Here is a 15,787-nt window from a genome sequence, read left to right as displayed (position 1 = left end):
GAGGGACAGAGGGACAGAGGGACAGGGGGACAGGGGAGGGACAGAGGGACAGAGGGACAGAGGGACAGGGGAGGGACAGAGGGACAGGGGGACAGGGGAGGGACAGAGGGACAGAGGGACAGAGGGACAGGGGAGGGACAGAGGGACAGGGGGACAGGGGAGGGACAGAGGGACAGGGACAGGGGGACAGGGGAGGGACAGAGGGACAGGGGGACAGGGGGAGGGACAGGGGGACAGGGGAGGGACAGAGGGACGGGGGGACAGGGGATACACGGACATGGGGACAGGAGGACACACGGACACGGGGACAGGGATAGGGACAGACGGACATACAGACATATCGACAGGGACAGGGACATGGGGACAGGAGGACACACGGCCACGGGGACACGCACGGGTGTGCACACACGAACAAAGCCGTGCACGCTCGTGTGTGTGAACACGACACACACCTGCACACACCCGCCCCTGCTGAGTGATGCACACACACACCCCTGCTGGGTGTGCCACAGGCACACACACGGAGCTGACCTGTACTCACAGACAGACAGACAGACACAGACACACAGACAGAGAGAGCTGTCCTGTACACACAGACACACAGACAGACACAGACACACATAGACACACAGACAGACAGAGAGCTGTCCTGTACAGACAGACAGAGCTGTCCTGTACACACAGATACACAGACAGACACACACATAGACACACAGACAGACAGACAGACACAGGCACGGAGCTGACCTGCACACACAGACAGACACACATACACACACAGAGCTGTCCTGTACACAGACAGACAGACAGACAGACAGACGCAGAGCTGACTCTGCCCTGTACACAGACAGACAAACAGACACACACAGAGCTGACTCTGCCCTGTACACAGACAGACAAACAGACACACAGAGCTGTCTCTGCCCTGTACACAGACAGACAAACAGACACACAGAGCTGACTCTGCCCTGTACACAGACAGACAAACAGACACACACAGAGCTGACTCTGCCCTGTACACAGACAGACAAACAGACACACAGAGCTGACTCTGCCCTGTACACAGACAGACAAACAGACACACAGAGAGCTGACTCTGCCCTGTACACAGACAGACAAACAGACACACAGAGAGCTGACTCTGCCCTGTACACAGACAGACAGACACACACTTGCCCTCCCAGTTCCAGTGCAACACTGTGGGCAGTTTTGGCTCTGGTATAGCCAACCCTAGCAGCTGGAAACAGCCAAAACCCCACAGCACAGCCTGGTGAACGTGCCCAGCACCAGGCAGGCAGTGACAGGAAAGAGGTGTCAGCTTGCCAGTGGAATTAAAAATAAACCATGTCAGAGAAACATGAATATGGCCCTAAATGTGCCATGGTCAGGTCCTGCAGCAGGGAGCTGGCAGGGCTGGCCATGGCCCAGCCATTCTCTAAATCATGGTTTTCTGCCCTTGAATGCTGCAGAATTCAGCAGAGAGGCTGAGGAGCATCGTTCAGCCCTTCCTCACAGCTCCTGTGGCTGAGCAAAGGTGCTGCAGCACTTACACACACACACACACACACACACACACACACATTTTCCAAGCTGTCCTACTCCACGGCCTCCTAACCCCAGGATATTTCCCTACTGACCTTCTCTTGAGTCACTTTGAACTTGCCCCTCCATAGTCAGGGCTGTGGCCACAGGAAACTGCCCATACCATGGAATTTAGTAACCAAAAAAATGGTTTATTGAAAGGAATGTAGATGTTGGTTTCCTGCCATCTTTCTCTCCTCCACATTTTTGAGGTTTGATTTCGAAGTTGGAAGTGTTACACTGGGATACTGGGGGAAAAGGCTGTGGATCCCCTCCAGGGAAAGGGGGAGGAATGAAGTATAAATATATCCTTGACAGCAGTAATCTCTCCCAATAAATCAGCTGGATTTGCCACTACCTGCTGCAGAAAATGCTTCATTCATTAGGTTTTAAAATAATTAATTCTATTCGTCAGAGGAAATTGAGAGGAAACAGTCAGTGAGAACACCTTTGGGCAATTCCTTGGGGAAGGTGAGAGATGGGAGTGAGAAAGTGCAGTCATTCCTTTGGAAGTGGGTCTTTGAACAGCACATTACCAGGGATTAGGGAAAGCTCTGGAGGGGATTAAGATTTCACTCAAAGGCTCCTTCTCACCAGCCTTCAAAGCTCCTTTTTCTCCAGAGCCTGGGAAGGCCGGATCTGGGATCTGCACCCCCGTGGGTACCAAAGACCAGACCCAGCTGCATCCACCTCCCAGCCCTGTCCCAGTGATCCCAGCCTCGCTGCCCCTCCACTGAGGAAGCTGCAGGCCCGAGCCTCCCAACGCTCCTCCCTGCACACGAGCAGCACAGCAAAGCCCCTGGGAGCAGCGTGGGATGGGCTCTGCCAGACTGCCCGGGGAGGCTGCGGAGCCGGGAGGTGGCACTGGATGGACACGAGGGGCTGCAGGCTGCCCTGTGCCTCTGTTTCAGCGTCTTGGCGGGTGGGCTGGCAGCAGGGGAGGAGTGATCCCAAAGTGTCACAAGAGCACGTGCTACCATGTGGAGACACAGAAATTTGTTTCCCTGCTTAAACAAGCAAGAGACACCAAGGACTGGACAGCCTGTGAGGGCTCATCGTGGCCATTCAGGAGTTAAAGAGAACTTGTTAAAATCATGGGCAAAGGCTTTTTATATGGACAGATAATGACTCAATGGGAAATGGTTTTAAACCAAAAAAGCGAAGACTTACACTGGATATTGGGAAGAAATTCTTCCCTGTGAGGGTGCTGAGGCCCTGGCACAGGGTGCCCCATCCCTGGCAGTGTCCAAGGCCAGGTTGGATGGGGCTTGGAGCAACCTGGGATAGTGGAAGGTGTCCCTGCCATGGCAGGGGTGTGGAATGAGACGAGCTACGAGGGCTCTTCCCACCCAAACCTTTCTGGGATTCTCAAACTCCTGTGGACTCTCCTCAGTGCTTCACAGCCACCTGCACACACTGCAGCAGGATTCCTCCACCGTGCAGGGGCTTATTTCCAGCCAGCTTTGGAGTCACCAAACTGCTCCATCCCTCCAAGTCCCTGTTCCAACACACACACAGATCCCTTGCACTGTGGTGACTGACCCCACCACATCACGCCTTGCTGACACACTGAGCAGGTGGAAGGATGATTTCTGCCTGGCCAAAGCCACTGGTGGGGCTAATTTTGCTCCTCGGGGATTTAAACTCACCATGGGGTTCTATCCCCACTCCCTGTGACCCCGTGCACCTCCCTTCCCTGCTTGCACCATCCATCCATCCATCCATCCTCCCACAAGCACATTCCTTACAAGAGCTGGCTTGTGCAGACTTTAGTGCTGCCAAGGGACACCAAAGAGATCCCAAGGCTCACACGGGCATTTCAGGAGCCTGTTTTGAGCTGCAAAGGGGCCAATCAGTAACATTTGGGAAGAGCTCTGACCCCGCCAGTGCCAATGGGAACCTCCAGTCCCATCCTTACCCAGCTCTGTGCAAACCTCGCACGTCTGAGGAGAGGTTGCACAAAACACTGCACACGTTTGTGCAGAGCCTCCAGAAGAGGTTAAAGCTGCTTTCTAAATCCCCCTCCAAGGGACTGCAGTCTCATTAGGATGCACACACAGAGGCAGGAGTGTTCCCAGCCCCGTGTTTTCTCCACCACCACCACCTACACTCTCAGCAACACCAACACCCATCCATCCCAGTTCCAGCTCCGGAGCCGGCTGGGTGCAGCAGGTTTTACAGGTACACAGCAAACCTCCTGTTCCCTCTCTGCCCAATCCTCCCACACCGAAAGAATCTCAAAACTATCAAGTAACACCGAGGCGCAGCTCTCAACGGTTCCAACAGCTGCTAATTGCCAATTCGAATTCAAAGGAAGCTTCCAAACCGGCACTTTAGGGCCAGTGTTTGGGCAGCTACAGCAGCATTCCTGAAGTGTCAGAGGTTTCCTGGCTGTGGGGGAAGGAGAGCCGGGCCAGGTGGGAGGGAGAGTGACACCCCCATGCCTGCACTGAGCACGGGGAACGGGACAGCACACATTAATCCCTGGGAAGTGGCAGGCAAGGATGAGACAGGGATGCAGGGAGACGGATGGTTGTGCGCATTTATTATTTTTCCTTTGATAAAAATGGTGTATGCAAATTACACAGCCATGGAGGCTCCTGGGAAATACCACCCTGCTGGTCCTGGGGAGTCTCTTGGACAGTCTGAACATTCAAACACACCAGAATGGAAGGGGGGTGGAGGATGGATCTAAACCGGGAAGAACATGAACTTCAACATTTTCCAGTGAAGCGAGAAGATCGTTAGCTTATTTTTCCATTTCCTTTTTAGTTTTCACACTTGTACAAATGAGCCCACTGAGCACAGGAGTCAATGCCCCTGGACACCTCCGACCAGGAACCACATGATTTGGGCAGAAACACACCTTCCAAACAACTTCCTCTGCACAGCACCTTCAACTCAAGCTCAAGAACAGCACACCTGGCCGCTGCACACCCCTGGGTTCCATTACACCACCCCCAGAGTGTAAAGAGGCCACACTTCAAATGCAGGTTTCTCACCCACTAACCCTCTACCAGGAGACTGGAGGCACCTGTGAGTGAGGGACACGGGCTAGGTTCATCCCAGGAAACATTAAGACAAATGACATCAGAAATTCTCAGGTAATTTCAATTTTTCTTTTGATCCATTCCCAATAAGACGCTGAGAGAAATAACCAATCCCCAAACTTGGCTCAATTTTTTTTTAAATATTTGCCTGAAAGGAGGGCTAGGGGAAGGAATCATGTACAGTTAAAATCAAGCTACTCAAAACACAATCATTCAGGTAAGTAACTAGAAGTATCGCCTCTACCATCTAGAGAGAGAGAGAAGAGTGTCTGAGACAGGGCATATTTAGGAAAAAATACACATCTGAAGTCTCTGTGGCCACGATGAGAACTGGAATCCACATACAAGCCAGTTAAAGAGCATTTCAACATGAAATCTTAACTTAGTAGGAAGGTCAGGGGTTAAGCTGTATCTTTTTGTTTTAAATACATGGACAGCTGTCAGATATGAAAATGATGGCGGGCTTTCCGGAAAGATCCCCTGTGCATGTGTATGGATGCATGTGCTGACGTCTGTGGGGCAGCAGGACAGAGTTTAGGAAGGCTGGGAGCCCAGCAGTCTCTCGATAGCTGCGTTGATGTCCCCACCGGTGGCGATGAGCGCCTGGAGATTGGCCTCACGGTTGATGAAGCCCATGGCATTCAGCTGCTCCAGCTGCTGTTGGAATCGCACTTCGGGACTCTGCGCCTGTGAGGGAAAGGACAGAGACCCTGGAGACACAGAGCACACGCAGCATTCCAACACGGGCAGTGCCAGCAGCCACGGCTGGGCAGGAACCCCGAGCCCAGCTTCAGGGGCGTGTGGGGACAGTCTCCACGTCCCCTTGGGATGTGGCACAGCAGCCACAGCAGAGCCAGTCCTGGATCGGTACCGACAGGGGCAGCAGTGCAGGGAGAAGGATCCCCAGCACGCTGAGCTTAAACCTCTTAAAGGGTTCAACACCCCAAAGGGCCGGCCAGACCCCAACACCAAACCCAGCCCAGAGAACTGCAACCAAAAGAGAATGTTGGAGACCACATCCCCTGAGTGGGGTGAGGTGGGGACCCCCCTGGAGACCTCCCTGCCCATGCCAGCACCCACTGGGTGTTACGTACTTGAGAGCTTCCTCCGGCCAGCAGCTGGATCATCTGCTGCATGAGCTGCTGTTGAGGGTTACCACCCCCAGCTGGAGAGGCACTGGCCGGCGTCGAAGCAGAGGGAACGGGGTTCTCCGGGATTGTGCTTCCTCCTGTGGAGGACGGGGGCATCCGGGGCATGCCGAAGGAGCCAAGGCTGCAGAGGAAGGCAGGGCATGCTCAGGGTGACACTGGCATTGGGTACCCCTCCAGAGTGGGGCAGCAGGGCAGCCAGCAGGCACTGCCCTCACTGAAGGCACTGCTACGGGGCAGCTCTGAAAACGGAACCAGCTGCATCCATGTTCTGGTCACACACGGCACTGGGAGTCAGCAGAGCTAACAGAAGCCTGCAGAGAACTGCTGTGATGGAGCATGACCCGTGGTGACAGTAAGCCGAGAGCTGAGGGCTGCCAGCAGATCAGCCTGCCCCAGCACAACCACCCAGCCTTGTGTCTGTGTCTGTCCATCTCATACTGCTCTCCAGAGATAAAGTTCTTGAGTTCAGTCCACACTAAATGCAGCAAACAAAGGATGGGGGAAGGACCAAGTGCATTCCAAACCTTTTCTCCAAAAAGAAAGGGTCAAGGACTTGCCAGTGAAGCACAAGCAAGCAGCAAGTGCTAATTAGCTTGCTCAGAGGGGCCTGCAGGCACACACCAGCACAATTCCCCGTGACAGAGCGCCCTAAAGCAGATCTCCTGTCTGAATCCAGAGCCAGCTCTGCCTGCTGGTGCTGGGCACAGCAGTTCTGCCTGCACAGCCCCGCTCTGGAGCGTTCCATACCTTGGCACTAGTCCGGGGGCCTCCGTCTGCAGCGTCTGGAGTCCCTGCTGGATCTGGAGCAGGGCCTGCATGGCGCGGGGGTTGGTGAGGATGGACAGGGAGTCCGGGTTCTGCATCTGGGGACCAAGGCAGAGAGACACCACGGTACCAACCAGTGAGAGCTCAGGCAGCCAGAGCTCCAGCACTGTCACACCTGAGCCAGCGCCAAGCTGCGCCTCTTGCCTGCGGCCAGCGCTGGCCTTTGTGTCTGGATCCTCCTCCGAGGCTCCAGACTGCAGGGCTCACCTGCAGGGACTCTCAGAGAGCTCACATCAGGTTTCCTAAATGAACTGGGTGAATCAGATTAGAACTGGGGACACATGCCTTTGGATTGTGAGTTACCTGAGAACCAGCTGCTCTAGCACAACTAACGGTGTAATTTTTGTAAACTCAACACAGTGAGAGACTGTCTACACAGGGGTTCCAAGTAGCTTAACAAGCCTAATCTGGAGTCTACCTTTCAGTAATTCAGGTGAGTTAATTCAGACTACCTTGTCTAACCAAGTTTTTCCTCTTTGTCTCCCCTGTGCAACCCCCTTCCTTCCTTCCTCAGCCCGGCCCCCCAAGCCCACATGCTTCCTAGTGCGCTCAGCCAAGCAGCTGAGATCCTGCCTGTGCCACAGTGGGGGGAGAAGCTCTGGAGCCAGGGGCTGAGGGCAGCACAGGGCCAGCCAGAGGCCTTTACCTGCTGCAAGAAGACAGGGAGCTGAAGGCGGAGCTGTTCTTGAAGCTGTGGATTCCCAGCAAAGAGGGGGACATTTACCATGATCTAGCAAGAGACAGCACATGTAGGTAGGGTCAGAGGGTTGCTGCCACTTGCTGTCAAACCCTATGCAACTAAGCCATGAAAAACAGGTCAGTCATGGGGCCCCTGACGCCCTCCCTGGGCTTTCAACATGCTCCCCTGCTACAGGGGATCAAAATGGGACAGCTCAATTCCTGACAGCAGTGTTGAACAGGGGCCACTTGGCCACAAGCAAAGAGAAGGGCCATTCCCATGTCCCACTGAGAGCCACCTCTTGTGTTAGGGGCTCTGCAAAACACACAGGGCTCAGAGCTGGGGCTGCCTTCAGGCTGTCGAGAAACACAACCAAACTGTGTATTCACTCTGCTCCAGTGTCTGCAGGAGGAACCAGTCTGACCCCAGCAGCAGACTGACACCTCACACTGAGCTCATGGCCTGCCTGGCAACAGCTGACAACTGCAACACTTTTACCTGTGCTGCAAAGTCCGGGTTCTGGGCAAGAGTTTGCATCATGCTCCGCATGTAGGGGGCAGAGATCATATTCTGCATCAACTGAGGGTTTTCAGAAATCTGCTGCAGGAGTCCTTGCATCTCTGGGCTGTTGAACATGCCTGCATGGGGAAGGGAAGACAAAGGAAAACCCCCGATGAGCCTGAGCACCACTGCATTGCCTGAAATACAATGTGACAGCACTGCCTGTACTCCATCCCCCGGCCAGCAGCAAACATGGCTGTGGACAGCCATGGCAGCGCTCTGCTGGCCACTCTCCTGCTCCTGAGAGCTTCAGGGACAGCAGAGTTCCCAAAGGAACTGTCCGACAAGCGCATCAGAATAATCCAGGTGTGTCTGCAAGCAGGCTAGACACATTCCTCTGGATATTAGCCACAGACAGGGCTCAAATGCCAGAGGAAGCAGCCCTCCAGGGAAGCCTGGGTGACCTGCTCAGCCAGCAGCACCCTCCAACTCCTCCCTTACGTACCAGCACCGATGCTGGCAGCATTCAGCCCAAAGGGGTTGGATACAGTTGGGGTGCCCTGGGTGGTTGCTGAGCCCGTGCTCCCTTCACTGCTGGGTGCCTGACTCTGGGAAGCAGGAGGTGTGGGGCTCCAGGGGTTTGGCAATGGCTCTCTGTTCTCCGTCCGCAAAGGCTGAGAGCTCGAGCTGTCAGAATTCCCCGTCAAGGAAGAGAAAGGATTGCTGCCAAACTAGGGAGGGAAAAAAAAAAAAAAAAAAAAGAAACAGATGGAGTCAGTTAGTCCCAGCAGACCAACCCCAGCACTGAGCGAGCCAGGGAACAGCCGATCATATTCAGCCAAGTCCAGAATTTGCTAAATATGTGCCATGATCCGCCTCCTGAGAAATCTGCAATCCACAACACACCTCACTCAGAAAAAGACCAGGCTCGGGAGTGGCCACAGCCCCAGATTCAGCTCCCAAATGCAGGGCTTCAAAACGCCCTTGTAAAGCCAGCACCCGGACACAGCAGTAGGTGATCTGGACTGGAGTGTGTCTGCACAGCCCTCTGCAGCCAGACCTGTGCTCCCTCCTCCTGCACTACCAGCCAGCTGGATCTGAGCCAGCTCCGTACTGAAGGCGTCAGGCTCCAGCTAATCCAGGGAGCAGAGGGCTGGGCTAACAGTGACAGGGCCTGCCTATCAGTCAGGGCTGGCATCCAGCCTGCTGGGGGCCTGGAGGAGCCAGAGCAGCTCTCCCCTCTGACACCTCAACCCATGTCACGAGAGGCACTGCACCACGTTCTCCGGCCAGTGCCTGCACTGGAGTGGAGGGATGAAGAGCCACGCTGTAGGAAAACCACCCCATCAGCACAGGGGGACAGGGAAAGACCCCCTTTCCCACGCTACACCCCGCTCACAGAACGCAGCCATACCTGCTCCCTGGCTGCACTAAACATGGGCTCCTGGATGTCCGTGTACATCCGGCGCAGGGCATTGTATCCTCCTGGAATGCTCTCGAGGTTACTCAAAGCACGGTCCTGGTTCCGCATCATCTCCTGCATCATGGCAGGGTTACGAGCCAATTCCATCGTCTGGGAGAAGGAGGAAAAAGGTGGAAAGCTCAAGCTCCTCTCCCAGGAGAGAGATGACAATTTAACACAATTCACAGGCAGAGAGCAGAGAGATCATTTATCCAAGCAAAGAGAGCCCAGGGATCCAGGCTCCTCCCAGCCTTGCTCAGCTCTCTTCCTTCTCAGCCTCAGTTCAGTTTGATGAGACTGATCTGTTCCTAAGCAGTATCAGGACATCCAGACATCCAACATCCATATGTTCCCACTCAGTCTGGATGCACTACATACAACAACTGGGAAGGTGGATCCTTCCACCCACTCCAGATTTCTGATAGGTCTCCCTTGCACAAAAAATATCCAGGTGTCATTTGAGGAACTGCTCAAGTACAGATTATTCACAATTTAGTCCTGCAGCTCTGGAATTTCAAGTATGGCTGACACAGTTGAAAACAGAACGAGTGAGAAGCAGATGGAAATGAGGCCCGTTCAGCACAACCCTCTTGACAAGCCTCCCCAGGAAACAGCAGAGTCCTGTTAATGGCTATTGACACCCAGATTCCCACTGATCCCTTAGGATTCCCTTCTGATGAACCTTTGGTCTTCCAGACAGCCAGTCCTCTTGGACACAGGTCCTCTCTGCTCTGGGAAAAAATGAGAGCCCTCTGGGATCCCAGCCTACACTACTGCTCCCCACTGATACAGGGAGTGAAACACTGCACAGCTCTGGAGTCTCTACGGAATCTTTCCAGAGAACCAGAGAGAAATAAAGAGCTTTTGCAGTAGCTTCACTTCTCCAGCACTGTTTTTACTCCCATTCCAGAATCACAACACAGTAGCCTTGTAGTCAGCATGCTAGAAAAATCCCAGCATCCCCTTTTTTCCCAATACACCGTGGATTCAATAGCTCTGAAAGGGAAATAAGAGTTGAAGGGACATGGGTTGAGTATTTAGTATTCACATAACTCAGGACCACCATCTGTTTGTGGGGAGCTCACAGCAGGAAGGAAGAGATCTCCAAAACCACTGCTCTGGCATTCCCACTCCTCCTCTGCAGTGCAGACACTGATGTTGGTCCACAAAGACTCTCCTCAACACTGTTTACTGAGCCCTGGTGTGACTCACCTGCCTCATGAGCTCTGGGTTATTGAGCATGTGGCTTATCTCTGGATTTCGCTCCATGAGCTGCTGCATCTGGGGATTGGCCATGATCATCTGCCTCATGAGGTCAGGGTTGGACATCATGTTCTGCACCAAGGGATTCTCCATGATCTGGGAAAGCATCTCCGGGTTGGACATGAGCTGCCGCTGCATCTGCTGCTGGAGCTCCATGAAGTTGGCAGAGCCCATCCCAAGGTTGCCCAGCCCAGTGATGCCACCGAAGCCAGCTGGAGAGGGAACAACACATGGGAAGAGAGGCGTGAGTCAGTAACTGCCAGCAACTGCAAAAGAGGGCAGGCACAGCAGCTGAACTGCATCCCCACAAACCCAGAGGTATCCTGTATTCCTACAGCAGCCAGCTCTGAGTAAGGACATCCCTACACACACACGCTTCACCAAGTGGCATTACCTTGAGCAGGCACACAGAGGTGTGCCATGGGAGTGACTCATGCCAAGCCCATGGCAGGCAGAGACAACAACAGGGGTCAAGAAGCCCAACTCCTTGGTCTAACCCCAGAAAATTCTTCCTTCCCACAGAGCCCACTTACACAGGATGGATGCAGCACTGTTGGGGCCTCCATCTCCAGGACCTCCCACGGTCCCCGACCCGCTGCTCCGTCTGCTGCCACTCCCTGCGTCCGGACCAGCACTGCTGGATGTAGAGGGCTGAGATGGGGCAGCAGGAGAAGAAGGGGTTGCAGTGGGGGCAGAAGCAGCATTGGGGGCAGAAGCAGCAGATGTTGAATCCTGGACCCTGCAAAGGATAAAAAGTATTAAACTCCTGGCACTGGTGAAGGGCAAGGGGAGTCCTCTGTGATGAGCGGGGGTGCACAGCAGCCAGCCCCAGCTTCCACCCCCATCTCTGCCTGCACTGATGCACAGCAGTGCTCCCAGATGCCTTCCATCTGCTGGAATCTGCCTCCCATCCTGAAGCACTGCAGCCCCTGACATGTTGTCCTGGCCCACGGCTGGATGGGTCTTACCCTGGGCTGTATCCAGCTCTTCCTTGAATCCCACTGAACTATTTACTGCAGCCATATCCTTGAGCAATGAGTGTGCTTCAAACAGCAAAATCCTTCTGCTGCTCCCACAGAAACCACAGGAGGTTACAGCAGGGCTAGTGCATGGGGTAAACAACCATGCTCACTTCTGAATATTCCTATCACTGCTTCTGGGGCAAAAAGAAGCATCAGCATTACTGTACAAAGAGGGAAACTGAGGCATGAGGCAGCTAGCACCCGTCCCACAAAGGCACAGAACATTTCTGGCCAGCTTGGCTCCAAATTCCCAGCTCTGCCACTGGCTGTACCTTGATGCAAGGCTCCTGCTCCAACACAAGCTGTCTGGAGCTTCTTTTAACCCACCCAAACAGACACTGTGCTGTAAGCCACCACGCAGCAGGTGCTGGACATCAGCTTTGCTGAATACACCAACCCAGGTTAGTACCTTCTTACCACAGTTACTCCTCAAGAGTGTTACAGGAATTTGGAAGAGAACATTTAAAAATTTTCTGAAGCCTCTGCAGTCACAACATTGAGCCCTGGACTAGCGCTGAAGAGCTTTCATTAAATTAGACCACAAAATTCACTTTATTCACCTCAATAATGTTATTATTCCTCTGACAATAAGAACAATGATTTCCTGATTTTTTTCCCCAAACCAAGAATTATTACTTTTCTCTATCTCCCTTTCCTTTTTCACTCTTCTAGAACTTGAAAAATCAACCCTGAAGGCCCCTATCCACTGTCCAGACAGACCTGACTGCTGCTGAAAACCAGTGGCCACTGAGAGAGGCAAAGAGTGGGGAAACAAAGCAAATGGAAAGCTGAACAAGAAAGGAAGAAGGAAGCCAGAGAAAGAGCACTTGGTTTCTCTCAACCTCTTCTCACAGGAAGACCCTGTAATGTCTTCAGTAAGCACTTCTCTAGGACTATTATCAGGAGAAAAATGAGCAGCCCAGGACAGCTCTGATTCCCCCTTTGAAACAGTTCACCAATACCACATTTATAGTGGAGACAGCAGAAACAGCATCAGGCTACCTGGAGAGGCAGGATCCAAGGAGAGGCTGCAGAACCTGACAGCACACTTCCTCATGTTTGTAAGAGAACAGGTGGAATAAAAAGAAGGGGGGAACAACCCATTTTGATTAATGCAGCTCCCCCAGGGGACAGCAGAACTGCACAGAGACACAGCCCTGGAGCTCCCCAGGAGCTGGGGCACGCTGTGGCCAGAGCCTGAGGCACGGCTGTGAAGGGCCTTTCAAGATCAATGAAACGTGGCTGCAGCTAAAGCACAGCAGCTGCTCCCAAAATCCTTCCATGCCCACTGGAAAGTGCTGGGAAGAGCTAAACCTGCAGGACCCCGAGGTCAGCCCTGTGTCCTGCTCCCAGTCTGAGGTGTGTGGTGCACCTGAGCCACATCCCCAAAAGGGAACTGCCCGGGTGTAGCCACAGCACCACGAGTGAACCCCACGCTGCCCCGTGTCCGTGGCTGCACAGCACCCACTGGCTGCACCAGCCTGTGCAGCTGTGCCCACACGGTGCCCCACAGGGCAGGTGTGCCTCCTGGGGCACCTCGGAGAGCCTGAGCACAGCCTCAGAGCCGAGTATGTAGCAGGAGGTGACAGAAAACCCAGCGTGTGTTTTGTGTTCTACAGCTACACAAAATCACTGGGGAAGTAATTTCTTCTACCAGCAACTTCTCCTAGAACTTCTGCTGGTTTGCTAGAGCCAGTATCCACTTCGGATGGGCTCTTCCAAGACACACACATGAGTAATGTTAAAGGACCAGCCCCTCCAGGTACCTGCCACACACCATCACAGCTGTGTCATCCGTGGAGAGGTTAGTGTGCCACAGCTGGGGCAGGGAAAGCTCACCAGGATCATCACAATCACTTATTCCCAGCCCCCATCTGACCCCAGCCCCTCCAAGACCAAGCTCTTACTTCTGCGGAGTCTTAATGACCAAGTGAACAGTGAGCCCATCTTTGATCCCATGTTGATTCAACGTGTCTCCATCCTTCAGGATCTTCCCAGCAAAGATCAGAACCAGCTGATCCTGTTTGGCTTTAAAACGTCTAGAAATCTCTTCTTTGAACTGAAAAACAAACAGCATTTTTCAGGCAAAGGACTGGTACCAGTAACATAAAGCTCCCGGGCTCACATCCACTCTGGGAACAGCCCAAGGAACTGACAAGCCCTCACAGCCCATGAAGGTACCACACAGTCACCAGCTGCTGATGATGTCTGAGGTGTCAATGAAAACCAAACCAAAGCAAAGACAAGCTCTGAAATCACAAACTATGGAGTAAATCTCAGAAAAAAACCAGAGCCATTCTCTCAGAAGAGCTGAAGGCTTCCCAAGCCAGACCAATTGTGCTTCAGGCCTAACCCAAACACACTATTTACGATGAATGACTGAACTGGTTTCATCAGCTCATTTGAGTTTTTTTTCCTAAGGAAAGCCAAACTCTGATTTAATACAGGACAGAGCTCTATGGAAAAGGGAATAATCCTTTATCAGCCAATGGAAATAAACTAGGTCTTCTCTAATTCCTATTTCTGCAACCGAATTCCCTGTGAGCATGCCACGGAGCATGGACACCTCCTCCTTACTGTGTGCTGTGCTGGGATTTACACCTGCAAGCAAGACTCTCACTGCTGGCCCTGCCGGGGCATCCCCAGATTGATTTGGAGGAAACAAAGCCTTGCACTTGGAAAACACAAACTAAAGGGAATTTTCAAAGGGGAAGGCCAGGATGGAGAGTGAAACACATGCCGGTTCCAGAGCTCCAAACTCTAAAATCAAGGCTGGGCACAGCACAGCCCTGGCCCCAGATCACCCTGCCTGCGTCCCTCCCCGCACAGCTCCGTGCCCACCCTGCACGAAGCCCTCCCTCCACACCTCCTGTGCCAAGGGGCTCCCCCCGGGAGGGAAAGGATCAGGAGGGCCGCGCGTGCACAGCCCCTGCCCACGCCATGAACTGCTGCCCAGAGAGCCCTGCCAGGCCCTTCACACGCCGACCTCGTGCCCTGCGCCCCACCAAAAGCACACAGCCAGCCCAACGCAGAGCCCGTGACACCTTGTCCCAGTGGGCATCGCCACTTCCTCAATGCCAGCACCAGCCCTAGAGCCCGCCCCTGCCAATCCCAGCCTTTGCTAACCCCAGCTCTTGGCAATCCCAGCCCTCTCCCTCTCCCTAGCAGGTGCAGAGCCCCCCCAGCCCACCCGTGGAAGGGCCGATGTTTCCTTTCCTCCACCTCATCCAACGCTGGCCCCAAACATCTGCCCGGTTCCTCGCCCCTGGCCCGGGGGCTCTGCCTCCAGAGAAGTCCAGCCGTACGCCAGGACCCCCAGATGTCCCCCCGGCAGCCCCCCCAGGCACCCATGCGACTCTGCCCACAATCCCAACACCCTGCCCACACCTCCGCTCAGGAAACACTCTCCCACGCAGCCCGGCCCGCGGGCCGAGCCCCCGGACCCCACCCCGCTCCTTCACACCCCTCCCAACGCCACCACCCGCTCTCCGAGTCCCTCATCTCTCGTGCTTTCCACACCTACGACCCCTCCCACAGGTGAGCCCCCCACCCCAGACCACCGCCCGCCCTCGGGACTGTTTCCCCTCCAAAGGCCTCTAGCACCTGCCCTCCCTCGGATCTCCCTGCTCCCTCCCACCCTGGCTCCAGCAAGGCCCAAAGGCCCGGGGCGCCGCGAAAAGCCCGGCTCGTCCCCGAAGCCAGCCCCAGCCCTGATCCGGGTCTCCAAGAGGCCTCCCCGGACCCTCTGACCGCCCCCCAGCCCACCGCACCCTCCCCCCGCTCCTCACGCGCGCCCCGAATTCCTCCCCGGCCCCCAACTCAGCCTCCCCTTCCCAAAAAAAAAAAAAAACCCTTCAGGGCCGCTGCTCGATCCCTCGGCCCCCGCAGACCAGCCGCCCCCGCCCCTCAGCACCCGCGACAGCCCCCGCCAGGCCTCTCCGCCTCCCCGGCCCGCCCCCGCCCCAACCTCGCGCACGGAGGCGCCATCCGCGATGACGATCTCCTCCTTGTCCTTGGGGGTCTTCACGGTTACGCGGATGAGCGCCCCGCCGGGCCCTGCCTGGCCGTCCCCGCCAGGCCCGGGGCCGGGGCCGCCGCCGCCGCCGCCGCCACTCGGCTCCGCCATCTTCGCCGCCCGCCGCCAGCCCGGGCCACCGCCACCACAGAGAGCCGGGAGCGGCGCCACAGCACCGCCTCGGCCCGGCACAGCGTCTCCCGGCGGCCCGGAGGAACAGCGGCAGCGCGGGGGCGGG

At 55.0% G+C, this 15,787-nt stretch overlaps 1 protein-coding gene across 2 annotated transcripts; it reads right to left on the bottom strand.

The window, feature by feature from the left end:
• Positions 1-4,105: 4,105 nt before the first annotated feature.
• On the bottom strand, positions 4,106-15,697 carry UBQLN4 (ubiquilin 4). 2 transcript variants are annotated; one of them, XM_053966942.1, is made up of 11 exons: positions 15,502-15,697; positions 13,442-13,593; positions 11,046-11,251; positions 10,462-10,724; positions 9,202-9,360; positions 8,293-8,518; positions 7,785-7,924; positions 7,254-7,337; positions 6,530-6,645; positions 5,726-5,903; positions 4,106-5,318 (listed from the first exon to the last, which is right to left on the bottom strand). In XM_053966942.1, the coding sequence occupies exons 1-11, from the start codon at positions 15,658-15,660 to the stop codon at positions 5,166-5,168; spliced, it is 1,836 nt and encodes a 611-aa protein (XP_053822917.1). In that variant the 5' UTR covers positions 15,661-15,697; the 3' UTR covers positions 4,106-5,165. The 2 variants fall into 2 exon arrangements, with proteins under 2 accessions (XP_053822917.1, XP_053822918.1); XM_053966943.1 differs by lacking the exon at positions 7,254-7,337.
• Between the last annotated feature and the right edge of the window lie 90 nt (positions 15,698-15,787).

Source organism: Vidua chalybeata, chromosome 29 (assembly GCF_026979565.1).
Source record: "Vidua chalybeata isolate OUT-0048 chromosome 29, bVidCha1 merged haplotype, whole genome shotgun sequence".
NCBI lineage: Eukaryota > Metazoa > Chordata > Aves > Passeriformes > Viduidae > Vidua > Vidua chalybeata.
The sequence above is the reverse complement of the archived record's forward strand: the minus strand, read 5'-3'. Positions and strand labels throughout refer to the sequence as shown.

Excerpts from the sequence above, each read along its gene's own strand:
- UBQLN4 (XM_053966942.1), bottom strand. The coding sequence starts at position 15,660 with ATGGCGGAGCCGAGTGGCGGCGGCGGCGGCGGCGGCCCCGGCCCCGGG. Across the intron at positions 8,519-9,201 it reads TTAGTGCAGCCAGGGAGCAG|TTTGGCAGCAATCCTTTCTC; the intron begins GTATGGCTGCGT and ends TTCCCTCCCTAG. Across the intron at positions 7,338-7,784 it reads ACCCGGACTTTGCAGCACAG|ATCATGGTAAATGTCCCCCT; the intron begins GTAAAAGTGTTG and ends GTCTCTTGCTAG.